This window comes from Anarrhichthys ocellatus, unplaced genomic scaffold, assembly GCF_004355925.1.
Source record: "Anarrhichthys ocellatus isolate YVR2014 unplaced genomic scaffold, GSC_Weel_1.0 scaffold18, whole genome shotgun sequence".
Lineage (NCBI taxonomy): Eukaryota > Metazoa > Chordata > Actinopteri > Perciformes > Anarhichadidae > Anarrhichthys > Anarrhichthys ocellatus.
Window position 1 is genome coordinate 128,095 of NW_022280048.1, and position 12,554 is coordinate 140,648.

The following is a 12,554-nucleotide window of genomic DNA, read 5'->3' on the forward strand; positions in this document are numbered from 1 at the left end:
AATCATGAAACATAGTAATAGACAACAACAATAATTTAATTGGACAATGAGAGTAAAACCAAACCTTGTGCAATTAGAAAGATTTTGAAATAAACAGAAAATGCAAACAATAGATAAATACATGATCTACAATACAATAGCCCAATTTAACGGTTGCCTGCCTGTTTTGTGGTATGGGATATAATGTAATAGGCAATTTAGGACCAAATGAACTTATATTATATACACACATGTGTATGTGTAGACATATCTGATTACTATGCCAAAGAAGTGAGCCATCCAGCACCTTGGATGAATAATTTAGTGACAGGATGAAGGAGCGTGTACGGAAAAAGAGGTTTGGCTCTGGATGAAGAATCATGTGTGGGAGATTTATAGGAAGGACACGAGTCTCTGTCCCTTTAATTTGGTGTTGCTAGGGAAATGAAGCTGTTTACACTAGCACCAGCCACACCGATGATGTCTGCCTGAACTCTCCACGCCCCCCCCCCGCCCCCCACACACACACACACACACGCACACATGCACACACACACACATGCACTACTCAGTCTTTCTGTGTATGTCTCTGTCATTTGTTTCCGCCGTCCCACAATTACCCTCCTCGTGCAATGTGTCAGTTCACATCACAGTCATGAGTGGAAGACATGAGAGAAAAGATGTGACAAGGAGGAGATGTTGCTTCATTCACATACATTACTTAGATGGAAAACAAAAGTAGATGGGAGAAAGTTTGCTGTTGGGCCAATCCAGAGGGTTACAGGACAGCTGAACTAAAAAGTCAAATAAGTAAGCAATCCTGACATCTAGTGGCTATTGTGTTGAATTGAGGGTGTGTATGTATATAGGATATCTGTCTGTCTGTTTCTTTATATAATGTGCAGAACTTTAAGCCCCCTTCCCTCAGGTTTTATATGTAGGTCAAGGCCTACGTAAGAATTACATAACATTTTAGACTGACACACATGTCAGATTAAAACAGAAAATGCATATTATAATTATATACTTAATTAATAGCTAAATATTTTGGAGAATTAACCAAGAGTCTATGACTATGAGGACTTCATGTGAAATCATCCACAATACTTTTTTAATCAAATAACACATGTATACATAAACACATTTGGTGGCAAGATGTAATCCCTATTTGTTCATTTCTTTTTTAATTTTTAGAAAATATTAAGATAAAATTTTATATACATATTATAGTATAGTATTCATAGGTCATAGTTCACAAAACCAGCAATTAGCCCCCATCAAAACAACATATGTCTGATAACCTAAGGGGAAATTATGTTGATAGCCACAATAGAAAATACATAGACAGATATGAAGACAATTAACCAAAAGGCTGGGAGAAAAAGCCATAGTAAGGATTTACATGAGTTTATTCTGTGTCAGACAAATAAGGACTTTTTTTGTTTCCTTTAGTCTAAAAAGGGAAATTAACGTTAATAGCCTATTAGTAGTAATGCTATCGTAGCCTTGTGAAATAGATGTATAATAATTAAATCTTGAATGCAAGACTTTTACTTATAATGAAAAACCTGTCACTTAGGTTGAATTGACAGGGGACCGCACTCCATTACCCGACTGCCTTCGCTATTGTGTCTCCCGGTGAACATGTTTGATCCAGCTGGGCCACCGTACTTGTTGTGTTTGTTGTTTCAGTTAAAGCAAAGATGGCGAACGAACTGGACAGAGTACGAATCTCAGCTGCGGAACTCAGAGCTGTAGCGTCGAATTCAGTCGATAATATTGACTATCAGAAAGGTGAGATTAAGTGAAGTAGATAACTAAAAGAAATGCATTCGTCAAAAAGTCAGTAAAGAAGTATTCCAAGTTAGATAAAAGTAGCCTACGGAGTTGCTAAGTTTGTAACCAGCTAATGTTGTTAGCTAGCTAGCTATCTGCCTACCCATTCTTTGGTCCCGCGCGGGCTGTTTTAAACGCCCCCTTCAACCATAACGACACCAGATCGTTTATGAGCGACTGCTTTCACGACTAAACCCTGTTTCTAATAGCCATATTGTTAATTATATTTACTCCATTTACTTTAAGTCGATTAGTAGGACGAACGAGTCCGTATTATTTGAATGCAGCGTTGACGTTGAAAGGTGTTACGAGAGATAATCTCGACTCTCGTAACATTAATCCTTAAATGTTAGTTAACGTCAGATATTTAACTGTCGTTAACATGACTGTTAACTTTTCACAATTCCACTGCTGTCTGACATTTACTGTAAGGTAGTTTGTGTTTGTAAAGCGTTGTGAACATATTACCTTTTCCATGTGCAATGTTTAGTGTGTGTTGGGTGGGGGGGGGGCGCGTTATTGTGTGTACATGCACATGTGTGTTTCCAGCCTAGGTTCTTTATTACTTTATTAAACTGATATATTGTTTATGTTTGTTATTGTCAAGAAATCATACTAAAAGTGCCTGTTGTAGCTACAAAAACACATGCATTGGACACTCTATTGCACTGGATGCCTGTTCCTTTATTGCAATGAAACAGGGACTGTAACTTATAGTTTTTTTTTTTTATTTATTAGTCAATTCAACATACACCATTCTGCTGCCACCAATACTTGCGAGATCACTAAATGCATATTACGGACAGCTGAAAATAGTCTCCAACAACTGCACATTTTTTTCGTTTTTTATTTCTGTATTTTTGAACTGTATTTGTGACACATTTTAAACATTTTATAATGAATGAACAATGAATGGTATTGGGGCTGGTTGCCACAAACAAGGAAGGGATGTCAGAAAGTACTGAGAGACAGTCTGGGGCATTTTTAAATTAGTTTTTTTCATGGGTTTTATTGACAAGAAGAGAACAACCTTATTTTAACACCCATACTCAATCTTTTTACTGTTTGTGTTTTTGCTTCTGCAGAGAAGCAGGAGGAGCATCTAGTAAACAAGCAGCATAGGAAGTGTGAAGGAAAACGCCCTGAACTACAGCGCTACCAGCCGGTAGCTGGACATGGACGGTGTCACCGTGACAGTGAAGAGGGAGAAACTGGTCAAAGTGATCCCCTGGCTGCTGATTCACATGAGCATAGTCAACCGTCACAGAGTAAGAAAAGGGGAGTCTCAGAGAGACATGGGTGCACAGACGACGGGGCAGACACCAACATAACGGAAGAAGACAGGATGAGAGGTGACGGTAGTAACACTCAGAACTGTAGAAAGGGCTTTCACTCACAGCCTAAATCAGAAGCAAATAAAGAGAAGGGCTTTGTTGAAAATGACAGAGAACACCAGGAAGCTGCTGGAGCTGCTAAGCCAACGCGGAAAGCCCGCAAACCTGACCGAGAATTTTATCAACCTGGGAGCCGGAGGAGCATCCAGGGAAAGGACTCTGGAGTTGGAACGGAGCAGGATATGCCTCCCCCCAGGCAGAATACACAGCAAACTGAGCCAGAATGCCAGTTGAATGCAGGGGAAAGAGAGGGTAACAAAAAAACATCCATTCAGAAGCAGGGAGGGAAAGCTAACGAAGTAAAAGGTCTACTGGAAAACATCAAATTGTCTAAATCCAGTGAAACAAACAGAAAGCATGGGAGCCGTGATGTGGAAAAAAACCCATTACCTTCTGATGCTTCAGTGGAGAAAATTACGAGCAAAGTAGAACAACTCTGTGTGAAAGACGGAGGTAAAGTGGGATGTGAAAGCCAAGCTGTTGAAGAATTAATTTGTGGGAGAGGGGAAACAATTGATAATGAAAGGCGAGACCAAGGGGGAGGAACAAAAGAGGAGGATGAAAAGGTAGAGAAGAAGAGGGAAAGGGGAAACCGCAGGAGAAGAGGAGGGGATAAGGAAAAAGAGAGGAATCAGGATTCCAGAAGAAGAGAAGATGAAGCAGGTGGTGGAGGAAGGAACGACCACGGGAAACCCGAGAAGCAAAGAGACAGGAGAGCAGCAGAAGCAGAAAGGGATACCAAAGCTGGTAAGACTAGAGACACACAACAAAGCAAAGGAAGAGAGAATCACAGAGAAAGCCGAAGAGGAGACAACAACAACCAATTCAGAGATGCTGAGAAAGATGCAAGGACAGAAAGAAATGCAGACAGGGCTGTTGAAAGAGGCGATAGAAACAAATCCAATGCAAACCTCCCAACACCAACCTCAAAACGCTATTCCAAATCAGATATTCGGCGCTCACGAAATCGAACTTACAGCAGTAGCTCAGCTAGCAGCGTGACCAGTCTGGATGGTCCTCGACTAGGGAGGGAGGTCGAGAGTACCAAGCCCCGCTTGGAGCCTGTGCACAATAACAAAGGGGGGATGGCTAATAGTGGAGTCGGACGAAGGAGTCATTTACAAAGCTGGACAGCCAATGGGGAATCATCTACGGAAGGGAGTGAGATGAGTGACATAGCAGAAGATAGGAGGAGAAGAAGAGGCGGGGGGGAAGAACTAAGTGCAGAGAGGCGGAGGGAAGAAAGGAACAGACTGAAAGGAAACAAAGGCGGAGGTCGAGGAATCCTGCGGGTGTCTCTTGAAAAAATGTCTGGCACCGCGTCACATAGCGGGACGTCACAGCAACGCAAGCCAGCCGTAGTTCCTCGTGGCAGAGGTGGAGGTATCCTGGTGCTTCCAGCTCGCACAGACATCTCCAATTCGCCTGAGGTTGGGCAAAGGCTTCTTTTTGGTGGAATTAGGGGAGGCGGAGCTTGCAGAAGTCGAGGAGGCCGAGGAGGAATGAGACGACTCTGGGATCCCAATAACCCCGACCAGAAACCTGCTCTTATCAGCACCCAGTCCTCACAGCATTTAGCTCTCCAACAGCCTATATATCTCCAGACCGGGACCGGATATGGACAACTTCACTTTCTGGACACAGACGATGAGGTAGCAGGCAGTCCTCCGGTCCCGCAGGGTGAGCACTTTCGAACCCAGCAAGCTGCTGCCATGGCCTACTACAAATTCCAAAACTCTGACAACCCCTACAGCTACCCCATGTCCACCAGCAATTCACATAGTCCTGGCACTACCACCAACCAGCGCTATCCATATCCGTATCATATGGGGCCCTACCAAATGGCTTCCCCTACAGCCTGCTCCCCTGTGTATTACAGGGGAGCAGGCTATTCCCAGCCTGCTGCAGGAGGTAGTTTGACATTTGAAGAGGTGGAGCAACAAGCCAGAGGAGAGCTGGGGAGGCAGCTGAGGGCTGCGGATGTGCAGGAGCTCCAGCTCAGTAACCTGCTGTCCAGGGACAGAGTGAGTGCTGATGGACTGGATCGCATGGCCCAGCTCAGGTGAGGACAGGGGAGGGAAAAGATGCGTTCGTGGCATTTTTGCTTTGTGTGTGTGTGTGGTTGTTTTACTCATTTGTCTTATACTGTCCTGTTATGCCCTCCCGTTTTCTAGAGCTGACCTTTTGGGGCTATACGAGCAGATCATCCTGACAGACATCGACTTCTCAGACTCTCAGAACGTGGATCAGTCTTTGTGGAAGAATGTCTTTTACCAGGTCATAGAGCGCTTCCGGCAGCTACTTAAAGACCCGACATGTGACAACACCCCTCATATCAGAAACATGCTGCTCACGCTGCTTGATGAGGTAAGGAATGTGTGGGGAAATTCAGACAGGGCAGCATTTCACAAAATCAGGAGGTTACTGCAGCTAGCATCGAACATCTGTGTGTCATATTCTTGCTTGAGGATATGTCAAGACAGATGATAACTAACTAGTCTCTTTGGGCACATAATGGGATACACAGTTGGGACCTTGCTTAGTAATTTTGATTGTCTGTGGTGATCATTGTTTGTGTTTTACAGGGGGCACTATTCTTTGATGGGCTGCTTCAGAAGCTGCAGACAGTGTACCAGTTTAAGTTGGAGGATTACATGGACGGCATAGCTATCAGGGCTCGGCCATTACGTAAAACGGTACAGCACCTTCTATTCTGTGTTTGGTTGTGTGTGCACTTAACATATGTTCAAAGATTTATCAAATGATGCATATTAAAATGATTGAATATACATTTCCAATGCCTATACCTGAATTGGGCAATTGAAATTCAAAAGTATGTTGTGAATTGTTAAATGTTTCTGTCTTTTCCAGGTGAAGTATGCTCTCATTAGTGCACAGCGTTGCATGATCTGTCAGGGAGATATAGCACGTTACCGGGAACAAGCCAGTGACTCGGCCAACTACGGCAAGGCTCGCAGGTAGGCTGTAACTCAAGCATTCTCTATGTATTTTGAAATTTCTTAACACACATTCAAAAGCACTGGATGTGTATTGGCATTGAATATTTGATTTCGACTGAGTCGGGAGGCTACCGTGTAAATATCTTGTAGCTGGTGGTCAGGAGTCAATCTTGGACTTATTTGTTCTGAGATGCTGGCTGCTAAAAATGTCAAACTTTGAACCATAGTAGACAAAGTTCCTTCCTCGCTAAATATTACCAATTCGATAAGAACCGTATAATTTAAAGTAGAAGCAGCAAATGTTGAAAGTCCACCTCGTCTCTCTGACGGTATCTCATGATTACACATTTCCATTTTTCTGCAGCTGGTACCTGAAAGCCCAGCAGATTGCCCCCAAAAATGGACGTCCATATAACCAGCTGGCCCTGCTGGCAGTCTATACAGTAAGTGATGTGTAGTTTAGTAGGGGTGGTAGGTTGAGAGCTGGAAAGGCTCTTTGCAGGCACAATTGGATAACTTGAATGTCACTGACTGTATTTTTCCTGGCATGTCTACGGGATAATTGAAAAACACAACTTAAAGAATAACGATCTGTTGTCACCCACCCAGTGTGCGTCCTTCTGCAGGATGCGTCCCTCCTCTTACTTGCTTTCCACTTTTCACATTTACAGAAGCGGAAGTTGGATGCTGTGTATTACTACATGCGCAGCTTGGCAGCTTCCAACCCCATCCTGACTGCAAAGGAAAGCCTGATGAGTCTGTTTGAGGAAGCTAAGCGCAAGGTCAGACATAAAGTTAAGTCGTTTAAATGTGCCAAATATTTTACCATTTCTTTTGGACCAAAATCTTTCGGCAGCGTGAGTGCTTCTTGTTGACAGACTTTGTTCTTGTAGGAAGAGCAGCTTGAGCAGAAGAAGAGGCAGGAGCATGAAGGAGGCTCCAGGGGGCCGGCAGTAAGAGGAAGAGGAAGAGGGGAAGATGGAGCACGTGTGGAACTTTGGATTCGCACCAGCAGACAAGCGGCAACCCCATCGTCTCAGAGGGGAGGTAGTGAATCCAGCAGAGACTCCGAACAGGATGGAGAGCTGGGAAGTCTAAGCGCCAGTGATGTAAGATCCCTTTCTTTCTTTTGCTCTCTCTCTCTCTCACTCACTCACTCATGCTCCCATTCACATCCAGTCTCATGTGCCTTATGCCTTTTATATGTATGCACTCAAAGACAGTATTTGTCAATGTATCCTGTTGGAAGAGGCATCTGTATGTTTGTCCTCTTTGCTCTTTCCAGCTTCAGTACCCTTTTCAGTCCGTTTCCTTCCACTCCTATTGTTCAAATCCTCTGGTGCATTTAAATGGTGACATCCGCTCCAAACCTCACTGGATGAAGTCATGTGTTTTCTTGTCATGTGCTGTCGGGCTTTTAGCTAAATACAACTTGTTTCCCAAAGATTAGTAATACTTTATTTTTTTCGTCCTTCTCTTTTGTTTTCTCCAGCTAAATAAGAGATTCATTCTGAGTTTCCTGCATGCACATGGAAAGCTCTTCACTAAAGTGGGGTGAGTGTCTCATGTAGTCCAGCTCTTAAATTCATAGACTGAATGAGTCTATGGATTATTTATTTTTGTGTGTGTCTGTTTTTTTCCTGTATGTTTTAATGAATGTGTGCGTCTTGCCTACACAGCATGGAGTCTTTCCCTGGAGTGGCGAGCCGTGTTCTGCAGGAGTTCAAGACGGTGCTCCAGCATGGCCCCTCCCTACTGGGCTTCACACACATGCTGCAGATCGTCACCATCAACATGTTCACCATACACTATGCCCACAGCAGAGGTGAATACTGCACACAGGATCGCATGATAATAATACAAATGAAAATGCACATGCTGGGGCTGCACACAAGTCATTCCTAATGTTGATATAAAGGGTGTTGAGGAAGTACTGGTTCAAGTTCTTGTTTGTGTTTTTTCAGGTGAAGACGGAGAAGTGCGGTCCGTTTTACAGGAGCAAAGCACTGCCCTGGGCCTCGGCATGTTCGCACTACTGGTGCAGCGCTGCACAGAGCTGCTCAGGGATACTCCTGCAGGTACGGACACAGAAAGTATCTGCCGCATTTCTTAAAGTTGTGGCTCTAGACTGAAATTAAGTGTTGTATTCAACAAAAATCTTTTTCTCTCTTTTAGAACCAGTCCCCATGGCAGATGGAGACGAGCAGGGTAAAGGGGAGGAGCTGGAGGGTATGGTGCGGGTCTCTGCCTTTCCATTGGACCTTAGAGAACTACTGCCAAGTATCAAGGTCTGGTCTGACTGGATGTTGGGGCAACCAGACCAGTGGAACCCACCACCCTACAGTATAGAGTGAGCATTTTAAACCTGCAGTACCTAATGTTATTTGGGCCACTTAAGTGCAGTGGAAACAAGTCGTGAACACAACATTGACATGTTTTTAAATTAAATGAAAAAGATTAGACAGAATTATGTATTGATTTATAGTCTCTTTAGATTACTACTATTGGTTCTGCTCATAGCCTCTACTGGTACTTGTACACAAACCTCACATACCAACTCTCTTCAGAGAGCAGTTCTTTAAAATACTCATTCCTCAGCATCAGTTTTCTCTCTCTCTCTCTCTCTCTCTCTCTCTCTCTCTCTCTCTCTCTCTCAAGTTGCAGCCCAGATGTTTGGCAGTGCCTGGCTGACCTGTGTAACATGCTGGCCCGTGTAGACCATGAGGAAGTGCCGCTGTTCAAAGTCGACACTGAAGAAGTTGAGAGCGATGAGGAGTTGACTGTGCTGCAATTGAAGGAGGACCGGCTGCTTGCTGGCTTTGTCCCTCTGCTTGCTGCACCACAGGAGCCGTGTTACACAGACAGACACACTGACGCGGTGAGTGGAAAGTAGAGGCGTTATTTCTTTTTGATGCAACACTTCAGCCCTGGTACATGCTTCTTGTTAATTCTTCTGTCACCTTCAACATGCCAGATTTGACCGGTACCACTAATGGTCCTCTTCCAGTTCTCATGCACATCTACCTCTGTTCTCGTTCCTTAGGCAATAGCAGCAGATTGTAAGAGAGTGACAGTGCTGAAGTACTTCCTGGAGGCTTTGTGTGGACAGGAAGAGCCTCTGTTGGCCTTCAAGGGAGGCAAATACATCTCTGTGGCAACTTCTCCATCTACTAACTTAACGGATACAAGGAGCAGGCAGGATTCTCTAACGGAGAAAGAGGTGACAGATTTCCTCCTACTTTCCCTCTAATAAATTGTTTCCTCCTCATTAAGCTCCCTCTATGTTTTCATCCCTGACTGCACTCCTGTCTTTTAACATTTGACCTACACAAAATGGTGTAAATTAGATCTGTCTGTCTGAAAATACTGGAAGCAAAATTGCTGAAAATGTGTCTTACCCGTGTCTGTTTGGCAGGCTGATGATGTCATAGTGGAGGCGGAGTCATCTCTCTCCGCATCAGAAGGAGAGGATGAGGCGGGAGACAGCGAGAATGACATAAGACAGCTGAAGGCGCGACGCCACGACCTCACAAACAAACTGGCACAGCAACAGAAGCGCAGGGACAAAATACAGGTAAAACAGACGTATACATTCATAACAATACATATTCAAACATGTATATTGTGATGGGTATTAGTCTGTATGTCTGAGATTCTTTATGTTCAGGGATTAATCAAAAAACCGTGTGTGTTCCAGGCGGTGCTGCAGACAGGCGGGCAGTTGGAGCTGGAAGTGAGGCCTCTCTTTTTGGTTCCAGATACCAACGGATTCATTGATCACTTGGGAGGGTTGAAGAAACTCCTTCAGTGTGGAACATACATAATAGTTGTGCCACTTATCGGTAAGACTGAAACAAAAAGAGGAAATACATGAATGGATGAGTGAAGAAGGATTAAATCGTGGTGTTGTGACGTGTGTAGAATCATAAGAATGCCCCATTTGGCTGAGGTTAAGTGTAGAAAAAGGACATCTTTGTTTACGTATACTTATTACTTTACTCATGGTGCGATGTGTGTTCTCTCTCACAGTGATTACAGAGTTGGACGGCTTGGCTAAAGGCCAGGACAACTTTGGTGGAGGAGTGGGCTCAGGAGGACATGGCACTGGCGGTCGCGGCAACTATAATGTTAGCGCGGCCCATGTGCGGGCCGTGCAGGAGAACGCCCGGTTGGCTGTGGCTTTCCTGGAGAAAGGATTCGAAGCCAGGGAACCGTACCTCCGAGCGCTGACGAGCAGAGGAAATCGGCTTGATTCTATTGCCTTCCGCAGTGAAGACACCTCTGGACAGCAGGTGAGAGACCAAATATTTATAGCTCGTATTATTTAATCTTGTTAAATTTTGGTGATTTGGTTTCAGATTATGCAATGACGAGAGGCTTTTTCTTTTGCTGGGTAGCAGTGGTTGACTTCTGATTGAAAATGACAACTTACATCAAATGTTTGTACTGTTTTTCAATTCCTCCTCAGGGTACCAATGATGATGTGATTCTGTCCTGCTGCCTCCACTACTGCAAAGACAAGGCAAAAGATTTCATGCCTGATCAGAGAAGTATGTAACATTGCCTGTCATTCATTCAGCGTACAGAGTTCCTAACACGCATGTAATCTGATGTGAATAACGTTTATCTCTTGCTACTCTGGCTTATCCCCCCTTTTCCACTCACAGATGGGACAGTGAGGCTCCAAAGGGAGGTGGTGCTCCTTACAGATGACCGTAACCTGCGCGTCAAAGCTTTGACCCGCAACGTCCCAGTGCGAGACATCCCTGCTTTCCTTATCTGGGCCAAAGTGGGCTGAACCAGGCTGCGTTGGAATCAAAGGAACCCAACTGCTGAAGCCTGCTTGCGACTCAGCCACGAGAGAAGACACACTTAAGCGGAAGAAGGAAGAAGAGAAGATACCAGGGGAGAGGAAACGATAAAGAAAGCGTAGAACCACTTCATATGAAATACAAGCAGATGCAATGACAGCAGGGTGGTTTCAATGAGCTTTTCCCCCTTGTGATGAAGTGTGCGCGTGTGTGTGTGTGTGTGTGTGTATGTGTTAAGATCAGTGGGCTTCCCCAGAAAGAGAGAGGGAGACTTGACAAGTCTCAGGAAGGCTGGACTGGAAGGAAGGAAAGAGATGGAGAGGTTGGATTTGTAAGTTGTCCGGTCCGGCCTTGAGCATCTGCGCTTAGTTGGTGAGTGTGTACTCGGCAAGCAGTGTTAAAATTTGAGGCTGATGGTAGAATGAGAGTGTTTATGGTCATTTAATTGATTAAAGACAACCGTAATGAAGGCCATAACTGGCACTTCCACACTTCTCATAGGGCCCAGTCGCATACACTGCTTCGGCCTCTACAGCAGCGATGAGATAAAGGTAGTCGGAGAGAAGCACAGCTGGAGGCTCTTTGTCGGGACAGTAAACAGTGGGTGACTGTAGTGAGGGTTAGTTGAGCCCTTGTGCAACTTCAGCACCTCCAAGTCATCACCTGCAGGTGTGGTATTTCCTGCAAACTCAGGAAGTGCTTAATGCTTGTTTGGTAGCTTGGGTTGTTCCTCCAGCTTGATGCTAATGTTAAGTCTGGATACTGTAAGGACATGTTTTGATGAAGTCAACAACAACAACAAAAAATTGATTCAAACTTAATTTTTGGTTTTTACTTGTTTTTGAGCTAATGTGTAAAAATTTAGTTTCCTCCTTGGGGGGCCATTTCTCCAGAACCATGATTTTATCAACTTTTTTTTTTTTACAGATCTGGGTCCAAATGTATTTGTGAATTATCATTTGTTTCTGGGTTTGAGCAGTACAAACATATGCATAATATTTGATATATCAATACTACTCTGTTGGTTTGTAGTGAGTTTTCAGTTGCAGAATATTGTGCTATGTTGACTATCTTTATGGGATTTAGCCTTTTTTGAACAAAATTCCACCCCTTCATCATTTAAAACAAAACCAAACTAGCAATTAGTGTTTGATCCAGGTGTGCCTCAGACAGCCATGATGTTAGAAGAAGGCTTGGTCTCTGATATTGACTTGCAGACGCTATTATCGAGTACTTTTAGTGTCTATTTTGCTTTATTTTCTATTTAGCTTTCCCCTCATTCATTTTGTGCTTTTCAGTTCATACCACCACAGAAGTAATGTTTTTAATCACTAAGTTTTCCTTCTCAGTGTGTGATTTTTTTTTTTCCTTAACTTTTTTCAAGGTCGCATGACCCACTTTTCTTTCGTCGAAATAAGATACATGAGATATACCACCACAAATGACAGCATGTACAATTACCATCACGTTCAAGCAACACTTCACTGATACGCTGTAAACAAACATTTAACACAAATGTAGTATTTGTGTGTTTGCTTGCTCTGCATTGATTTGAGAGACACTTTCAGAAGGAT

At 43.8% G+C, this 12,554-nt stretch overlaps 1 protein-coding gene across 2 annotated transcripts; it reads left to right on the forward strand.

Moving 5' to 3' along the window:
* The first annotated feature begins 1,682 nt into the window (after positions 1–1,682).
* On the forward strand, positions 1,683–12,547 carry smg6 (SMG6 nonsense mediated mRNA decay factor). Of its 2 annotated transcripts, none has more exons than XM_031857492.1 (19): positions 1,683–1,773; positions 2,901–5,271; positions 5,384–5,576; positions 5,795–5,905; positions 6,081–6,187; positions 6,534–6,612; positions 6,841–6,963; positions 7,063–7,278; positions 7,662–7,723; positions 7,849–7,994; positions 8,134–8,247; positions 8,345–8,519; positions 8,828–9,047; positions 9,213–9,389; positions 9,585–9,743; positions 9,867–10,011; positions 10,199–10,461; positions 10,638–10,719; positions 10,837–12,547. In XM_031857492.1, exons 1-19 carry the CDS (start codon positions 1,683–1,685, stop codon positions 10,965–10,967), a joined length of 4,965 nt encoding a protein of 1,654 aa, XP_031713352.1. In that variant the 3' UTR covers positions 10,968–12,547. The 2 variants fall into 2 exon arrangements, with proteins under 2 accessions (XP_031713352.1, XP_031713353.1); XM_031857493.1 differs by having other exon boundaries at positions 6,841–6,951.
* Positions 12,548–12,554: the final 7 nt, after the last annotated feature.